The sequence below is a fragment of the Sciurus carolinensis genome, chromosome 10 (genome assembly GCF_902686445.1).
Source record: "Sciurus carolinensis chromosome 10, mSciCar1.2, whole genome shotgun sequence".
Taxonomy (NCBI): Eukaryota; Metazoa; Chordata; class Mammalia; order Rodentia; family Sciuridae; genus Sciurus; species Sciurus carolinensis.
This window is the reverse complement of record NC_062222.1, coordinates 25,180,934-25,200,758: the sequence shown is the minus strand read 5'-3', so window position 1 is coordinate 25,200,758 and position 19,825 is coordinate 25,180,934. Positions and strand designations below refer to the sequence as shown.

Here is a 19,825-nt window from a genome sequence, read left to right as displayed (position 1 = left end):
AACACCATGTGAACTCTAAAGTACTGGACATATTACTGGTGACTCATAAGAGCAAATTGCTGATTCACATAAAGCTGATGGCCCTATATCCATGTAAAGCAGATACATAGTGCTTTTGTCAAAGAGAATTTTCTAGGAAGTACATGTGGGTTGCATGTGCTGTTTCTTTACTTCCCATCAACCAATACATTGTATTTGTACATTACACTTGGTGGGAAGTCTAAGACTGAGTTTGATATATTTACCTGACATTTATTTGAAAATGAATGTTTTAGTTTATGTAACCATGCTCAAGCTATATTGATACCCAAGTATATAGCATATGGTTTCAGAATTTAGTGTATCTTGTGGCTTTCAAGAGTTAATAAAACTAACTATTTGGTAAACTGCTAGGGAACAGCTGTGACAAATGTTTTTGCCATCAAATATACTGGGAAATAGAACTTTCAGTAGAAGTGCCTTAATTAGGAGTGGGGCCAGGCTCCATCCTCTATTTCACCTTGTGTTTGAAACTGGTCAGCTTTACAGCCTGCAGCTTTGTGATTGGCTGCAAATGAATCAGATTCCTGTTCTGTCTGGTTGTTAATATCATTGGCAAGTCTATGTCGATAAACAACAAAAAGAGTGCCAAATCCATCTGAGGACAAACAACATATCATGATTTGGCCAGCATCCTTTGTCTTTCATGGAGACTCAGTTTTAGGCGTGGGATAAGCATGACTCCTAAGGCAAAGTGATAAAGCCTGTCGAGGTGTTCAAGATATTTTACCTAAAACAAATAATGGTATGAAATACGAGGAACACTGAGAGTTGGTGAGAAAACAAAGAAATAATCACGTACAAATAGCTGTTTACCTCACTTGAAAATGATCCTAATAAGGAATTCGCATTTCTTTAAAAGCCTTTCTGTTAGTGATAATATCCCTATCCCTATTTCTCAAAAGGCAATTATCACATAAAATGGTTTATAATAGAAGTGTTATTGCTTTCCTGGCGTTCAGCATGTAAGATTTTTATTGGTATACTTTGCTTTTTTTTTTTTTCCTAAGCACCTGCCATTATATTTACATTCTAACAAAATATAGTAGAGGTGGCGCTTAAATCTCCAAGTTCCTGTCTCTGATCCTAAGCAATTTTACGGTCTTTTTAGTTCTACCTGTTTTCTATAACAATTTCAAGTGCAATTAAGGCACAGAAGTATAACTCGTGAAGTTTCTACAAAGAAAACGTATTTTCCATTCTGGTGCTAGATCAGTAACTTGCTTTATAATTATTGTGGCAGATCTTGGATTCGCTCAGGGATCAGAAGATTCTTAGAGCTGAGGTGTAATATCTTGGTTTTGAATGTGAGAAAAATTCTGACTGTGTCAGAATAAAGAAAGGAGCTGAGGTACTAGGTAGCATCTGTCACCAATAATGTTGAGTGATTGGCAGGGTGGGATGTTGATGGTACAGCGGTGAATTACCTAAAAGGTGACAATTTGTGAGAAGTGGGAGAAAGGAAGATCGCAGTTTTATCTATTTTCCTGGCTCTAAATTAAAAATGTAAGACTGATTTATCCTACGAAAAAGTGAAAAAGGTAATGAAACAGACAAGTTGTCTTAATTTACATTCATCGAACAGTCGTACATTTACTAAGTGTTTTCACTGGGTCTGTGAAGGAGTTGGGTTTCCTCTTATTTGGAAGCTAAACAACACTTTCACAGTGTATTGGATGTGGGCAGGATTCACAGGATCAGGTCTTATCAGAGACAAAGACCTTATTACCCACAGCACAACCTGCAGGTTGAACTTCATGTCCACATTCAGTTCCCCAAAGTTTACCTGGGAGCAAGGTGGAGGAGCTTAGGAAGATGTGCATACAGAGCAGATTTGTGTTACAGCTGGGACGACTGTGCTTGGGAAATCATTGCATTTGAGGAAGCTCGTGCTTCCTTCCAGGGCGAGATGTTACTTCCTTCCTCAAGGTTGCTTGCTGCAAACACAACTTTGAGAAAAGACCTGGGTGAGAGTAGAAGATTGGCCAGAATCATGCATTCTTGGCATACCCAATAGGTTTGTCAGGGACGCTCTGGATCCATGGTGGACAGCCTCTTCCAACATTAAGGAACTCAAGAAAATCATAGCCTGTGTAGACTCTAGGCACACTGATTTGATGTTTCAAAGCATTATTGTTCCCTTTTCTTTTGAAAATGAGGAAATTGAGGCTCAGTGTGAGTAAATAAGAAACTAAAATCATAAGTGGCATGGCATGTACCACAACACAGCATTCTGAATCCACAGCCTAATGCTGTTGCCGTTGGACAGCTGTGTGTTATTGGGGCCCATGTTGGCCCCATGTTTTAGTAAGGCCTTTTTCTGTTATTTGTGGCTGTCTACATTTTAGAAACTGATTCCTTTTTGCTCCTCCATGACTGCTTCTTGATTCTATTGGTCTACTGTGTTCCTATATCTCTTCCTCTATATTTAGAAAAATTTGTTTATTTCTAAAGGTCTGTGCTTTCACAAAGTTCTAGGAAACAGGGTCAAAACAATGAAATTGCCTGTTATCTTAGAATTGCAGAGTTATAGAGATAAAATGTACATTAGATATAATTTGGTCCAACCACCCCACTTCCATTTTACTAATAAGGAAAGAGACATCCAGAGAATCTTAGTGAATTGCCACTGAAGGTCATTGGTCTTATTAGTGGTAAACAAGATCAGAACCCAGTCTTTTTTTTTTTTTTTTGTATAGAAAATTCTGTGTTCTTGTCATTGTGCTACATTGCATTCTGAAATCAAAACGATTTGAGCATATTTGCAGAAGCTCAGTACCTTCGCATTTTTGTGTTTTGAAGTTCTTTTTAGTAACAATAGTACCTCTGTGTTTCTTGTGCAGGATAATAATCTAGCTATCAAAATGATCACAAGAGTTATTATTCCTTTAAATCATGGGTTACAAATTCAAATGTTTTTCTAAGATCAGCAGGTAACAAAAATGTGTGAAATAGCTGGTGTGATCAGCGGGTGGAATGGAGTCTATAGCAAACTGGAGATAGCACAGCCATCTAGACATACTCTGATTCAATTCATTTCTTTTTCTTTCTTCTTCTTCTTCTTCTTTTTTTTTTTTTTTTTTTTTTAATGTGGTGCTAGGGATTGAACCCAGGCCTCATACATGCTAGGCAAACTCTATCACTGAACTACATGCTCAACTGTTTTTATTTTTATTTTAAAAATTTTTAAAATTTTGAGGCAGCCTCTCACTAAGTTGTCTGGGTGACCCTCCAAGTTGCGATTCTCCTGCCTCAGCCTCCCAAGTAGCTAGGATTTCAGGAGTGTGCCCCTGCTCCTGGCTTTAATACATTTCTTGAAGATTTATGCCTCCTCAGCCATGTCTGCCTCTGAATTTGTTACTTCTGCTACCATTTTGCAACTCCTGAGTTGAATAATGTGGTTTAAAACATCTGTAATATCTTTAAATGTGATTTTGTCTCATAGACTTTTACAGCTAACTGAGATATTAGTTGTCAGCATCTCTAACCCATCATTACACTGAAAGGGAAATTAAGGAGATGACTTGCTCAAGTCCACAGAGCTAGCTTCTCATCCCAGTGACTAGAATGAGACTTACACATTCTTAGTCTTCTTTCTACTTTGTTGGGGGCTATGCCATGTGGACTATGCCAAGATGGTGCCTGGCAGCCAGCCAGAAGTTGTTTTGATCACATCGGTGGTGAGGAAGTTGGTTAACATAGACACACTCAGGTGCTTTATCATTGACTGTATTCAAGTGAGTCCACGCACACAACGCGTGCACATGTGCTCCCGCGTGCTCCTGCTCGTGCCTGCTCGTTTTGACCTTTGCGGTGATTGGGCAGCTGGCCCCTCGCCTGATCTTTGCTTAACTGGCGTGGCCCTACCCTCCGCCTCCTGGAGGGAATATAAGCAGGCAGTAGACAAAAAGCAGAAAGCAGTAGGCAGAAGGCAGAAGGTAGATGGCAGATCACAGAGCGGAGGACTAAGAACACACCTCTAGGTCGCAGATCACAGATCGCAGTACGCAGGATGCACCACTAAGAAGCACCTCTGATAGACAGCACCTTTAGCACGCACCTCTAGCACACACCTTTAGTTTGCAGGATGCAGGATGCATCTCTAAGAAGAAGCAGCAGATCTCTAAGAAGAAATAGATCTCTGAAAGCGTAGCAAGCCTCTTTCTCTAAAACTCCCTCTCAAAGCCTCTCTTCCTCTAAAATCAAGCAAGCCTCTCTTCCTCTATAAGCTAGAGAATAAGCAAGCAAGCAAGGAAGCAGCTCAGGAATAGAAGTAGTTTATTTCTAGTCCACCTCCGATAAATACCTGTGAGATTGTTGCTGCAGGTGGTAACAAATATCCGTGGGATTGTTGCTGCGGGCGGCAACACTACTTCATCTTGAAACACTTTTTAAAAAGCATGTTTGATTTTGTAATGAAAAGCAGTGAAGGGGCTGGGGTGGTGGCTCAGTGGTAGAGTGCTTGCCTAGCATGTGTGAGGCACTGGGTTCAATTCTCAGCACCACATATAAATAAATGAGTAAAATAAAGGTCTATCAACATCTAAAAAAATATTTAAAAAAAACAGTGGAAAATCAGATTTTCCATGTAGTAATGTGTTTTTTACATAACTTATTAGGAATATACTTCAATATTGAGTATAGTTTCATAAGATCATATTAAGTGGCATGGGACATATAGAGACATAAAACACATTTTCGTTTCTTTTTGTCCTTTAGTTGGGAAAGTCAGAACTAATAAAAGGGGCTGGTAGAGTGCTTGCTTAGCATGCATGAGGTCCTGGGTTCTATCTTCACTAACTCCACCAAAAAACTAATATAGGAAAGTAACTAAGGACTACAGTCTTTGGCATTGACTTCAAATGTAATACAACTTAAGGAAAAAAGAGATTGTTGGTGATTCGAAGGCCTTAAACTCTCTGTATTCCCCAATTATCTTTGGTAGCATATTTTTCAAAAACTCTCTTCATGGCCAAAGGAATATTATGATATTTTCTGGAGGATGCCAGACCTAGAATTATTTGTGTGCATGTGTATGTGTGTTAGAGAGGAACTGAATTAGAATCACTGCTATTCATTCTTCATATTAAATCATAATTTTTGTCCATCAACATCTTACATATCTCCTTGGCCTCTATTTTTAAGTTTACAGCAAATGCAAAGTGGGTATGAAAGCCACTCCAGAGTTGGAGTCCAAAGACTCAAGAACCAGACCGTCAGTGTTTGAAGGCAGAAAATGGATGTTCTAGTTCAGAAAGAGAGAGAATTCACCCTTCATCTGCCTTTTTGTTCTCTTCTAGTTGTAGTAGAGTAGATGGTACCTGCCTCCATTAGTAAGGCTGGATCTTCTTATTCAGTTACTGATTCAGATGCTAATATGTTCTGGAAACACCCTCACAGACACACTCAGAAATAATATTTTCTAGCTATCTGGGCATCCCTTAGCCCAATCAAGTTGACATATTAAATTAACGATCAGACCTGTTTTGCACGTTGCTTGCCATCCTTAGCAGATTTATCACTTTCATCTTTTCCTTTCTTTCCATTTTCTGAACTCTAAATGTTCTGTCTGCAGAACTGTTCCTTTTTATGTTGAAACTAATCCCAATCTAGAGGTAAGTCAACTTTTCTGCAGTCAGATATTCAATATTTTTGACTTTATAGGTCATATGCTTTCTTTTCACAATTACTCATCTCTGCCTTTGTAGTAAGGAAGCTGTCATAGGTCACAGGTAAACAAATGGAAGTGATTGTGTACCAACAAAACTTCACAAAAGTAGGGGGTGGGCTGGATTAGCCCTCAACTATGATTTGCTATACTAGTCAACTTTCTGTTGCCATGACAAAATAGCTGAGATACACCACTAAAGAGATAGAAACGTTTGTTTTGGCTCATGGTTTTAGAGGTGCCAGTCTCTGCTTGCTTGGTTCCACCGTTGGGCCTGTGGTGGGTGATACAGTCCATCATGGTTGTGGGAGTATGTGATGGAAGAGATTTCTTGGTTTCTTCTGTAATCATGGTTAGGAAGCAAAGAAAGAAAGACTAGTATTCCAATAACCCTTCAAGGGCATACCCAGAATCATCTGGTTTTCTGCCTGCAGGCCCCAAAGGATCTACCACCTCCTAATAGTGCCACATGGTGGCGACAAATCCTTTAACACATCGGCCATTGGGAGCACTTCCTAACCATAGCATTTGGCAACCTCCGCTCTAATTCATTGGTATCATAATAGGAAGTGCTTATTCTGGGGGCTTCTGTGAAATGATACTTGATTGTGTAGGAAGACGCTCTTATTTATATTTTTTCTATATATTCTGATTATAATGTATATTTCGTGTCTTATAATGTATGAGATATGTTAATATGGCAGAATATGAATGTATAATTTATAGATAAACAACTTTACATATATGGGCAGCTACTCCAAATATTTTGTAGTGATGGCAGTATTGAAAAATAGATTAGAAAATCAGAAGCTTCTGTTCCAACTTTTTGAACTTTTCATGAAGACAATGCATTGTAAATATGCCTTTCTTACGCTTGTATAAAAGAACATCAATATTAAACACACGAAGGGCATAGCGGTGTCAGTATGGAGTTCGAAATAGGGAAAGTGTTCTGGAGAATGTTAGGACTTCCTGAACACTCTCTACCTTTTTTATACTTTCTTTTATGAAACCATCTCATTACTTGTAGTTGAACCATTAGTCTGGTTTTCCCCTTAACAGTCATCCTTTTTTCCCTTTGACACCAAGAGTATTCTGAATTATTGCCTCCTAAATTGTATTAAATTCTTATTTTATATAAGATGTTATTTTATAATTTTTTAAAAAAAATTTTACTGATGAATTAAACTGTATATTTTATGTCTTTTGTTAATCCCACAGCATCTGAAAGGATATTTGATACCCAAAGGGCAATTAAATGTAATTAAATAAGAAGAAAACAAAACACATCTGGCTAGTAGGCTTGTCCTACTATCTGTACCAATACTTCCTGACCTTTTGGGGGATGTTATGATAGTTATGAAGTTTTGCATATATCTTTTGATCCATTCTTTCCACTTTCCTCTGCCCAATCTAAAGGTGCCAGTCAGAAGTGTTAATTTTAATAAATTCATGAATTTATTAAATTGATGAATTTATTTTGCTAATTGATTTATTTATTTTGCTAATTTCATGAGACTCTTTGGTACAATTTCAGTCATTTGGTTCACCTCTAGAGTCAGAATGTCTACTACAGGCAGTAAAATTAAATCAAACCTTTTAAAAATAGTGTAACATTATTGCTTGTGATAAGGAAATTGTATGATTTCTCAGTTGCTGCTAAACCTTTAATTATGCACACATTTAAAGAGTAAGTTGCAAATAAAAAATAAAATGGAGACAGTTTTGCGTTTTTGGCGTGGCCTTGTCAAGCTGGAATTCAGATTCTTCGAGAACACAAAGCAGGCCATGGCAACACTGTCTCTTCAGCTTTTCTTACATGCATTTTGTGGCAGGTTGGCCCTCTCTCCACACATGCACACTTTCAGAATCATCCTGTTGAAATATTTGAAACTAGAGTAGGCCCTGTGAACCTTTTATGGTGCTGTCAACACTTTAGTATAATTAGTCGTTATTAGTTTCTCTGATAAGTGCTATATTCTTCAGATGGAAAACTTAACTCTCTTTCTGTCCAGTAATTAATTGTAATCTTTCAGACAACCAATATTGTAAGCATAAATTCCCTCTCTCTAAGTGGAAAAATTATTTTAAACTGTCTCAGGAAAATAATTTCAGATATTCAAATCTTGTCCAGAGCTTGCCTAAAAATGTTACCATTTGAGTGTTCATCTGTATTTGCTTATCCCTCTTTTTGCCATCTTTTCATGCTTACCAATGACTTCCATTTTCCATTCTTGATGAAATAAACCAGACAGTGACACTTGAGGAGGCCTCTTGTGAAGTTGGAAAGAATAGAAGAAAGGGATGAAGCTTTGCTAAGTGCTTGATTTGTGCCGGGTGCTTATTGTAGATAGTTCTCCAGTGAAAAATGCTTCCTTTTATGAGCCCAAACATGTTTATCATTATTTATGTATTTATTTATTTACTTTTTTTTGTTGGCTGCTGGACAGGATATGTTAGTAAATTAAAAAGACATGCAGCTTTAAGGTGGTCAGATGTCAAAGGATGGTGGGTGTGTCTCTGGTATATTAAGTGAGAGAATCAACAGGAAGTACATAGGGGTAGAGCAGGAGGTTGTTGGGTGTGCCGTTGCCTTACGGAAGTTAATGGCAAAATGCCTGTCATTGTTGGTAAGTATTAGGGAATATATTGCTCAGTGCATTATCAGTTTTAATGAATGCATATTTGTGGCTGATCTAAGTCGTTCTTTGTTTAAATAGATTGACTTTAACACATTCAGCTGAAAAATGCATAGAGATAAACACACAGAAATTCACTCAATATTTATACTGGATCAGATCAGGTGGCTAGATTGAGGCTTTGCGGTTTGTTGTGCTGGAGCATATGGACAAGTTGTGAGGCTAGAAAAGATGTATGGTGTTTGCAATTTCCTTTAATTATAGAATCTTATCTACAGGAATAAAAGTTTATATTTAACTTTATAAGAACTGTATGTGGTGATAAAAATAATTGTATGCACCACGCATCTGTAGAACATAAATTAGATTTTGATAAAAAGTAAATTGATTCTTGACAAAGTTCTGAATGTTAATGGGACAAAAATTCCCATCTGACTAACTATTTTCTATTCTTGCTGGATCTTTTTTAGTGATATAGGCTGGCTTTTTTTTTTTTTTTCTTTTTAATTTTGGCACCCACATATAGCAAATAACTGTGAAACATTTCAAACCTCAAAGTGACACTAAAACTGTGAAGTATGAAATGGAAGTGCCAGAGCGCGAGAGACACATGGCATAGCACTGCTCAGTCACTCCGCTTGTGCACGCGGGAGGAACGACAACACCATTGCAAGATGCAACATGATTAATGCCACAGAAATTAAATAAATAAAGAAGACTTTCATTGGCAATGTCTCCCTGATGCCTCAGAGTTACCACTGTCTATGCTTAGCAGCCCTGCCCTGGGAATTATACCCTTCTCCCCCATGTATATCTGACTGAGGAATAAAATCATAAATCCAAGTCTTTGCTATGTCCAGGGTACTGAATGGTTATGATAAGGGACTGCGGTATTTTTGGCTTCTCCAGGAACACTTGTATTCTCTGCACCCTGCAATCCATGAATATAATTAGTTTTGGTCATGACCTTCTTTTCTTCTTGTGTCTGTCACCCACCACCCAAGTTTGCTCCCCACCCAGGTTTCCTCAAAACAGAATTCCAGCTGAGGTTGAATGAGTTCTTTGACTTTTCAGAGTTTGACTTCTCAAAATTTGTTGGAGTGTCCCTGTGTATTTATTTACTTCTACACTCAGTTTGTATATTTTTAGGCCTCATTTTGGGGAAGCATGTTAAGAAGGATTTGGAGTTATAAATGAGTCTCCTATTTTCTTTAGTTCAGACACTGTGGGAAGCAAATACAGGAGTCTTGCCAGGTAAAACAAGAGCTGGCATATTTATGCTTTGCTCAGTGAAAACCAAAATAAGACAACAAAAGTATTAATGACAAGAGTAACAGTCCTGCATTTCCTGAGTGCATATGTGCTTCTTGATTTATATGGATTTAGTTTTTAACTTATTTAATATTTCATGACAATGAAGCTTACGATGCTTAGAGGTATCAACCATCAATTTTAAGAATGAGGAAACTGGAACTCAGAGGCCAAGTGACTTTCCCAAGGCAGGAGGTTCAGCTCCAAACTCAGTCTGCTGATTCCGGTGCCTGTGCTCCTCAACTTCAGCCTGCACACACCATTATTTAGTGCATTCTCCTGAAGGAATGGTGTTTTTAATGAGTTTTCAAAAAATGCTGAATGGAGAGAAATTTGCAACAAGATAGCTAATATTAAAATATAATAGCACTGAGGTGTTCCATGGAAATCAAGGAGGTACAGAGGTGCCTTCCTTCCACAGTGCTGAGGGAGTGGAGGACAGCATGGAGAGGGGTCGCCTGACGGAACTCAGCCTGAGGAACTGCTACACAAGCAATGGATTTGGCACATCAGAAGTTACACAGAGAAGCGAGTGAGACCTCCCAGGTCTTTAATCTTGGAGAACAGTTCCAAGGGGCCAGGCTAATTGCTGGATTTAAGAAGGCTTACATGTCTGGAGTTCTTAACTCTTTTCCATGTCACTTGTGAAGGAAAGAGGGGTGTCAGTATTGCTTCTGTTAAGCTTCATATCTTCATGTATTTATGTGGGTATGTCCATGTCTGTCTGTCTGTCTCTGTCTTTCCTGATGGGGAAACACAAGGTCTGTGGATCAGAGTTTGTATTATTCAGAGTATCCTGCCTCAGTTTCTTCATGCCTCAGTCGCCTGGAGGCCAACACAATAAGGACAGATGTTCTCTACATGCATGATGGAGTTATTACTGCACGAGAACTCTGAAATGGGAAATCTTGGAATTTGTTTAGGTCATTTGACACATTTGCCCTTCTGCATTGAATACAGTGGGGAGGGGAGAGTAAGGGGGTGGAAAGGGAGGTAGATGGATGCAGGGGCGTGCCTCTCAGTCTCCCATGAGGTCTCTAACTCCCTGACTTGTTCATCCTTCAAGCACCATTCAATCCAGGGTCTAGGATCGTTTCTCAGAAAGCTCTGACTTTGTAAATATGTGAAAATCTTCATGGAGAATAACCTCCTGACACCTGCTTTGATTTTACATAAGGCAAAATCAGAATTGACTGGCTAGGGAGATACAGCAGGGTTTTCCCACCACATGGACTAGGTAAGCCTAAGCAAAGGCTCTGATTAGGGAGAGCCTTTGAACTGCAGCCATATCTCAACACAGTTCTTCTGTGCATTTTTGTGAAGCCTCTGATGATGATTCTCACTGGCAAAGATTCAGCTATGTCACTAGGGGATAATTGGTATCCCAATTATAAAGCTAAAGGATACATTTCATTCCTTGTCTTAGATTCATGAGATAATGAAAATAAAGTTCCATTATGCTGCAGTTGGAATTACTCAATTATTTGTAGTTAAATTCATTTCCCTGAACACAGGCTTTATAACCTCACGATGTTTCTTGCATTCTTAGTCCTACCAGACTGCCAGTCCCATTGTAGGTGTTCAGTAAAGACCTGTTGAATGAGTGATTTAATAAATGGATGCATGCATAAAAGCACAATTCCTGTCCTCAAGAAATCACCACAGAGTTCACAATCCAGTGAGGAGTTGGCATTCTGTAGAACACACATGTGCTGGAAATTCCAACAGTTAAAAATCATATGACATCCACCCAGCCCACACACTAGAATGTGAAATGTCAGTAAATTGCAATCTGTCATTCTTGACTAATGAATCTGTCTATAAATTTGCAACATTTTTAAGTTTTAAATTTATTATAATTTACATAAAGTGAAATATGATTTAAATGTTGGGTCTTAAAAAGAAATGAGAAGAATCATTTTGTAATCACTATATAAAACCTCAGGTTTTCTTTTTTTTTTTAATGAAAAAGATCTGTATTTAACTTGCGTAAAGCACTTTCATAGCATCATGAAGCATCTTTGTAGAAAAAAAACCTTAAAGCTCTTCTTAGCCCCACTATTTCACAACATAAAAGTCCCCTCTGTAATGTCCTTCAGAAAGTTCTTCGAACAGGGGACACCTGTGCTGGAGAGTACAGTCCCCTTTATGACTTCCAGTTTTGAAATTATTCAGACTCTACATTCTAGCTCCCAGCGACACATTGGTTCGGTTTAGCATTTTGAAGTTGACATGAATTAGAGCCCTTGGTTTTTAATTTTATTTTTGTGGAGGAGGTTGATGAGGATTCTTTACAAAGGTCAGGGGAGAAATGGGTATCTCTTCCCCTTTGAAGGAGTTTGAAGGAGGTAGGTATGTAGATTCTAGAGTATCTCAGAAAAAAATGGAAGAAATGAATTCATGTCACTGGCAAACATAAAAGAGCAATATCCAAAAAAAACTTCTTAACTGAATAAGAGGTACTAAATATTTTCTTTACTGATTCTTACAACAAAGGCTTAATGACAGGTTTTATAATAAGGTGTGTTGAGAATTCAAGAGAAGTCCCAGTCCACATCATCAGAGTTCGTAGACTACTAAAGGGAAGGTGGGCCAGGTAAATGATGAGTACCGCAGATTGTTTCAATATCAAGATAGGCCAAGTCGCGTCCCTTCAACTGAGTCTTAGAATGTAAGTGAGTAGTAATATGGAGAAAGTGTTAAGGCATTCCTTTATTTAACACGTTTTTGTAGAGCACCTGAGAATCCAAATGGTAAAAGCAGGAGAATGAATCAAAAGAGGTATGGACTTTGATGAGGAAATACCTATGTCACTGCATAGGTTTTTTTGATGTTAGGTCAGAGACTTCCCCAACCTGAGTCCCTTAGTCCCGGAAGGGTGATGCCATCTGAAAAGTGCAAACTGGGGCTAAGGAAATCTTACTTATAGGAGGAAATGGGAAAGAAATAGCTGTCACTTCTTCGAGAGAAGGAGAATAAAAGTTTTTAATTCATAAGCACAAACAAGTGCACCTGGGATTGAATCAGAATTCATATTACTGGCATCTCAAAAATCCCAAAAGTGAGAAATTAAAGTTATCACCAGTTGAAAATACCCTCAACTTCCTACAGGAAACAAATGCAAATTATTTTTCGAGTAATAGTTCTTAACCCCAAGTTGCATTCAACACAAATAATTCATATTCTTATGGAATATGCAAATAATTATCATTCCTATAGAATATGTGAATAATGCCCATTCCCATATAATGTGAATTCCAATGTAAAATAAAAATCAGAATGCATTAGAAAATAAGTCACTAGGAGCAGGACTGAGCCAGTTCCCACATCTAGACTTAGATACACAAAGACCAATAGATATTTGATTATCTGAGAAAGAATAGAAATAAGTAAACCTAATATTTTAAAAAATAAAAGTGTAAATATAAATGAAATAGAGACTATAAAATTTTCAGAAAGCTTTATAAAGAACTAAGGGAACTTCTAGAAATCAATCTATAATTTCAGATATTATCAAAAATAGAATTTGTAAGACATGTTAAAAATTTACAAATGAAGTATAAAGAGATAGAAAATAAGAAAGATGAAGACCCCTGGGGAATGTATTGAGAAGCTTTAACATACCAAAATTTTCTAATTAGGAAGCACTGGAAAATTGGTAAAAGTTATTTTAGAAAAAAGTTATTTTAGAAGAGAGAATGATCAGTACTTTTTGGATGCCTAATTTCTGGTCTGGAATAGGGAAAGGACACAGTGAGATTGGAACTCTTTATGACAAGAAGTGAGGAGAGCTGAAAGAATACAGGAGATATGTCAAAATGGTATGGGAGCTGACGACTCTGATCTGCCAATTTTGGCATTGTGAACATCAAAAAAGAATAATAATAGAAGTAGATGATAACACACTGAGTAAAATGGAATTAATGTGTCTATAATAATACTCAAAGAGAGGGGAAAGGAAAAAGCAGAAATGTCTCTTTTACAGATGGATGCCAGGTGTTAGCATGTAGAAGGAACGATGGAATTACAACCAAATATTATTTTGCAACTACAAGGCAAAAGTTATCCATGGACACTGAAACCTTTTTTTTCATGAGAGGCAGTTGGGGAACAACCTAGATTTCAATCTAATCATAGAGACACAATAAGAATCCAGATTGCCTTCAAGAATAAATTGTCAAAGGTGAAAGGGGTGAGAAAAACATTCTAGGTTAGTGCTGTCCAGCTGCAAACCAAAGTAAACTGCAAATATAACTTAAAAATTTCCAGTGGCTATGCCAAAAAAAAATGAGGAGAAACAAAGTTAATTTCAATAATACATTTTATTCAATATAGGAAAATATTATTTAAATGTATAATCAACATGATTATTATGTAACTTCTATTTTTGCAATAAACCTTAGAAATCCAGAGTGTATTTTATAATTATAGCATAGCTTAATCCAGAGTAGTCATATTAAGCACTTGGCAGTTATATGCTGATAGGCATCAGACAGGGGAATTCTAGGTTAAAACTGATCAAAGAAACACATGCAACCCTTGATTATATTGTAGATTAAGAAAAAAGAAACATCTGGAAAGGACATTTTGGGGCAATTAAGAAAATTTGAATACAGATAATAGATAACATTGCATTGATGTTAAATTTTGGGGGTAGGTATTGTGAATATGTAGGAGATGTACTTTTCAGGAACCACCAAATGTCATACTCTGCAACCTACTTTTAAGTGGTTCTGAAAGTAATAATGTATACATGTGTATTTATATAACTATGTACACACATATAGTAAGGATATAAAATATTTTATTTGAACAAATAAATTAATAAGCTTTATTTATTAGGTAAATATAGAATAGTGTTCCTAACAATTGCAGATTATATTTTATTACATATAAATATATTACAGATTATATATTATTAATATATAAGTATTATAAGTATTATATATTTCAGAGTATTATGAAAATTGGCTACACACTGGTTTATAAAATAGAAGCCAACCAATTTCAGAGAGGTGGAAAGCTACAAAACTTGGCCTTTGCCATGAAATTACATTAGAAAGCAACACAGTAATAATTCAGAATTTTGTAACTTGGAAATAAAATAGTCTAGGGTGGATTGGAAGGTATCATGGTTGCAAGTGGGAATACTGTTGAGGAAGCTCTTGATGTTCCAGATGAGAGATGATGAGGGCCCATATTAAGGCTGTGTGAGCCATATTAAGGGAAAGGATGGGAGGGATTTAATGACTGAGGGAGAGTGAAGAGTGGAGATGGCTTCCAGGGGACAGTAGTGTCATCAACAGTGAGAGGAACATGATGATTGAGAGATAGCTGTATATTCAAATTTGGAGCTCCAGAGGGGTCTGAGCAAGATATATAGATTTGTGATGTAAGCATATTTAGGTAATAAACATAACCATGGTAGTGGGCCATATCATTCAAGTGAAGTGTGAGAGTATAGTCAAAGAGCTGGTCATGGTGACACATGCCTGTAATCCCAGTGACTGAGGCAGGAGGATCTCAAGCAAGCTCAAAGCCAGCCTCAGCAATTTAGCGAGGCCCTGAGCAACTTAGTGAGACCCTGTGTCAAAATAAAGAATAAAAAGGACTGGGAATGGGGCTCAGTGGTTAAGCACCCCTGGGTTCAATCCCCAGTACCAAAAAAAGTATATAGTCAAGCAAAGTGCCATGAGGCACACACAACAGCTGGAGGAGGTCAGAGTAAAATGAGCCCTAGAAAGAGACAGGTGAAAAAGTCAGAAGTGAAGCAAGTTGAATAGGTGATTGCTTTTAGGTGAATGAATGATTGATTGCAGGTGACTGAAGTCACTGTGGCAAATGCAGTTAAGGCCATGATTTAGTTAACTGGTACTGTGGAGAGCTTTTAGTTTAGCACTTAAATGGATGATGCCTGAAGTTCTTAATGGTCTTCCAAAAGCACATATTGTTTGTTTTATTTTTATAGTAACTCTTCTGCTTTATTAATTATTATAGTAACACAAGCTCATTATAAACCTTTGAGAAATACAAAGAGAGACATATAATGTGGAGAGGGAATGTCCCTGTAATACTTCACCCTCCTTCTCTTTAAAGATTGGTGCAGTTGTTAATTTTAGTTTGGTGTATTACTCAAAATTGGGCTCTGTTGAGTGACCAGTAAACCCTGATTCTCGGTGGCTTGTTCCACATTTATTGAAGATTCCTTCCGCCCTTCTTCTCCCCTCCCATGTTGGAGCTCTGCTATTTTGTGGTCTGGCTTCCCAGGACACGGGCAGGGGACACAGGCTGGAGGAACAGTTTAAGGCCTGGGCCTGGTGTGATTCACATCTCTTCTGTCCACATCTAATTGGTTAGAACCAACTCCCATGTTCTCCACCTGATCATAAGGGGTTCTTCACTGGGGAATGCATTCTTCCTCTGTAAATGAATAAACCAATACACACATATGTGGATATATGTACATTTTTATAAATGTGAGATAATCATTATGATTTCCATAGCATTATTTTCAAAATAATATAATCCTTACACAATACCTCCTCACATTCTTCCTCAATTTGCAGTGAATCAGTACGCTGCTCATGGCTTCAATTCCCCATGTGTTTGGATGTAAGCATCAGCGATCTTTTGGTGGATGGTTGGTTTCTTCCACATCTAACTTCACATAAGCAGCAGTTTTCCTGCCTTGAAAGGGAAAACAAACAAACAAAAAAAAAACTTCATGAAGATTCTCAGACTTTCTTAACTTCCATGGTTGTCTTTCTTTCACCGCAGCCTTACTTCTCTTATTGCCATGATAAACTTTATTCTCTAGATCTTGGGATTGCCTTTCTTGACTTTCTCCCCAATTTTTTTCTCCTTCACTTCCTGCAGTGATTATCGCTGTTAGTTATCCCATCCATGGAGAGTGGCAATCATGTTTTATTAATCATCGTTGCCTCCGTACATCTCTACTCTCGGAGTCAGCATAGCAGTTTTCATTAGGTGGATATCCATAAATATATAAATGGTGATGCCCATAGAGCACTGAATGATGAAGAATTCCGTTTCTGGGGACTGCTTCTTTGAGCCTGAATGTTCTTCTACCTACTCCTAGTTATATATCATTGGAAAAGTTATTTGCTACTTCTCTGCTTTAGTTTCCTCATCCATGAAATGGGGATAATGATAATACCTAATTTATAGGGTGGTTGTGAGAATAACATATGATAATCCATATGTAGCAATTAGCACACTTGGCGTATGATAAATATTTTTAAATGTCCCTGTCTTGAAAACACATTTAAGTTTTCTCCTGAACTCTACTTCCACCACTGAGTGAGACCTTCCTCAATCTACCATAAGTATCTGTACATAAAGTGTGATGGCGAGCTTTTATTCACCCTCTTGAGATCTGTGGGGCAGAAGTTGTCTCTTTGCATCGCTTCAGTAGAGCAGACTGATGGAGTATGCAAGTCCTGGCTCTGACCTTCCAGGATCTTGATAAAGCTGCTTCTCCTCATGTGTTCAAGATACCTTGCCAAAAATGACTGTTCTGAGGTCCATGGGATAATTCATAGGCAATACTAACCAGTCCTCCAGGCACATTATAAATAGTAAATGTTGACATTCTGCTTTCCATTTCTCCTCCAATTTTGTATTCTCTGTTATATGTTTAAATCTAAATTACATAATATGGCCTAGTGTGCTCTTCTGTTTGCTGGCACAGAGACCCCCACCTAGTGTATCCATTTTTCTAAAGCCCAAGGTTTCATCTTGTGTGTTCTCTATATCTTGTATTGTGCCTGAGCAAGGAGCTAAAAGGTGTTCAGTAGATTCCTGACATTGTATTTGTGTTATAATATTTCAGATTATTATGTATTTGTCCCATTATCTTAAAAGAAAAGAATTTAAAAATGTTTATGTAAATTTCTCTTTAGATTCTAAGAACTAGATTTTTTTCAAGCGGAAACTTTGCCTTTTCTGGACTTTTTAGTCTTAACTCTATTAAATGATGAGATTTCTGAAAGTGTTTCTATTTGCATTAAATAAGGATTTGCTGAATTATTTTATAATAGCAGACCCACCTATAAAAACTAAGTTTTATGCTGATCAGGACTGTGGGGAGACTGCCGTGTGAGGGAAGCGGCTTGTGTTCGCTGGTGTGTGCTGTGCTATCCCAGGCGTTTTTCCTGGGAGCTGTTTCCTTGCTGATATATGCAGTTCATTTACTCTATACTTTTCAGTCCTAAATTTTAGTAATTGCAAAACATATGAGAAGCATGGGGTGAAAAAAAACCACACAAGTGTGTTCTTTGAGTATCTCTATGTTAGTAATTTTTTTGAAGGATATTATACCTCTTCTTATTAAAAATCTGTGATTTGCAACTTAATTTGAAAAGTGCATTTAGAACTTGAAAACAAATAGCAGTCTACAATTAAGACTTTTTTCCCCCCTTAAATTTCAGAACAAGTTAAACTGCGTAAAATAATGATTGATATTGAATCCGTGAGTAAAAAAATGGAGAAAGAAAAGCAACAGCAACCTGGGAAGTCTAGGTAATATGTCATTAACTAACCTATAGAAAATGTGTATTTCTTCTACTTTGCCAATATTCTCTGGCCAATTGTCATGGTTTCTCAAATCTATCTATTAACACCCCAGGCGTGAGGCTAATTTATCTTTCTACTTGAGTCCCTCAAAGCATATCAATTATCAAAATTTTAGTTTTCAGTTCAATTAACTTTTGAACTGGAGGATGTCTGAGTAGTTAAGCAAACCATCTGGGTTTTACAGTGCATAAGCTCAAATCCAATTTGTGTCTTTCTTGAGAAAAATGCCATATTTTATGATAATATTACATAAGTTTGGAATTTTAATAACTCTTCTGCAGCAATTATGGAGCAGAGTAAGTTATAATTTTCCTTTTAAAATCTAATAATTAAAGGTTAGTCTTTCCCTAACAGAAGGTGAGGCTGGTTCTACAGAATACAGTTTAAACATAGGAATTTTGAGCCTTGGTTCTGCTTTCCAAGTGTCTGGAGAAGGGTCAGTTACTTTTCTGAATTGTTCTAGACTTCCATCACTGTCTTCAGGATAACATTACAATTGTGCACACAACTGTTGGCCTTCAGGCTGCATATAGAACCACTCATGGCCCTTCAGCACATACTTTGGGGGACATTTATACTTTCAGACTGTAAATACTACTCTGTTAAAATGTATTTCTAACATTATTTTACATTATTCTATTATTAAAACATGGTCAGAAATGGGGAGTAATTGGTACAACTATAAATAGTGGAAATTGAAGAAGATGCTATCATGGCTGTAAAGAGTAACCTGTGCCTTCCAACATTGTTGCTGCAGATTGTGCTTAACATGAAAAGGTCCATGCGCAGGGTGACCACTTTCTTGACTGAAGCGAATATGATATGCAAGTGTGGAGCAGTGGATGTGTCTGCAGTTCCAGTACTGTGGGTTTGGTTTTATCTCTGACAAGGGAAGATATCATAGATATCTATAGTGCAGAGGGAAAGAAATTATACTGGGAATTTAACAGTTTTAAAAAAATCTCCTTTCTGGTTTTACCAAGTTTAACCCAAGAACTAGAAAAGGTTGTTCTAGCAGTGTGGTTAGCTATGAAAAGAGTAGTTAACAAAGCAATCGAATGAAATAGTTTAGAATTTTAAGCACATATAACTAGAACAGTTAACAAAACTCATTTGAGAATCAACTTCAATATATTTAGGCAACACTTGTAATCCAGGCAAGAAGAATAACGATTTAGGGACAAGTGGAACACTCATTAATAATAAATCTGATCAGGTATAATATCTTTCAGTATAATGTCTTTCTCAAGAGGGTTGAATTGTTTCTTCTGCAACTGGTGGAAGATAAAGGTCTCGCGACACCCTAACTTACCATTTTTAATGAAAACATGTCCTGCTTAATGAGGAAGATCAACACCCTTTGAAATTAAGAGCAAGTGCATGTATTTCAATGATAGCCCTGGGCACATAAAGCCTGAACTTCAATCCACCAGGGCCGCCTTGTCTTTATTTATAACTAGTTTGTGGCAGTAACTTGTTTTCTACCTTAGCAGTTAGCTTCATTTCATTAATGTTAGAAGTGTGATGGGAATGCAGAGGGAAGGACAAATAAGTGTTTTGGGACATGGTGACT

The 19,825-nt window shown here is 37.3% G+C and overlaps 1 protein-coding gene across 1 annotated transcript in view; it reads left to right on the top strand.

The window, feature by feature from the left end:
* Iqcm (IQ motif containing M) overlaps positions 1 to 19,825 on the top strand; it is a 319,309-nt gene that overhangs the window by 32,738 nt on the left and 266,746 nt on the right. Inside the window, 1 exon segment of the mRNA XM_047565986.1 lies at positions 18,108 to 18,198. Within this exon segment, the coding sequence (XP_047421942.1) occupies positions 18,108 to 18,198 (91 nt within the window).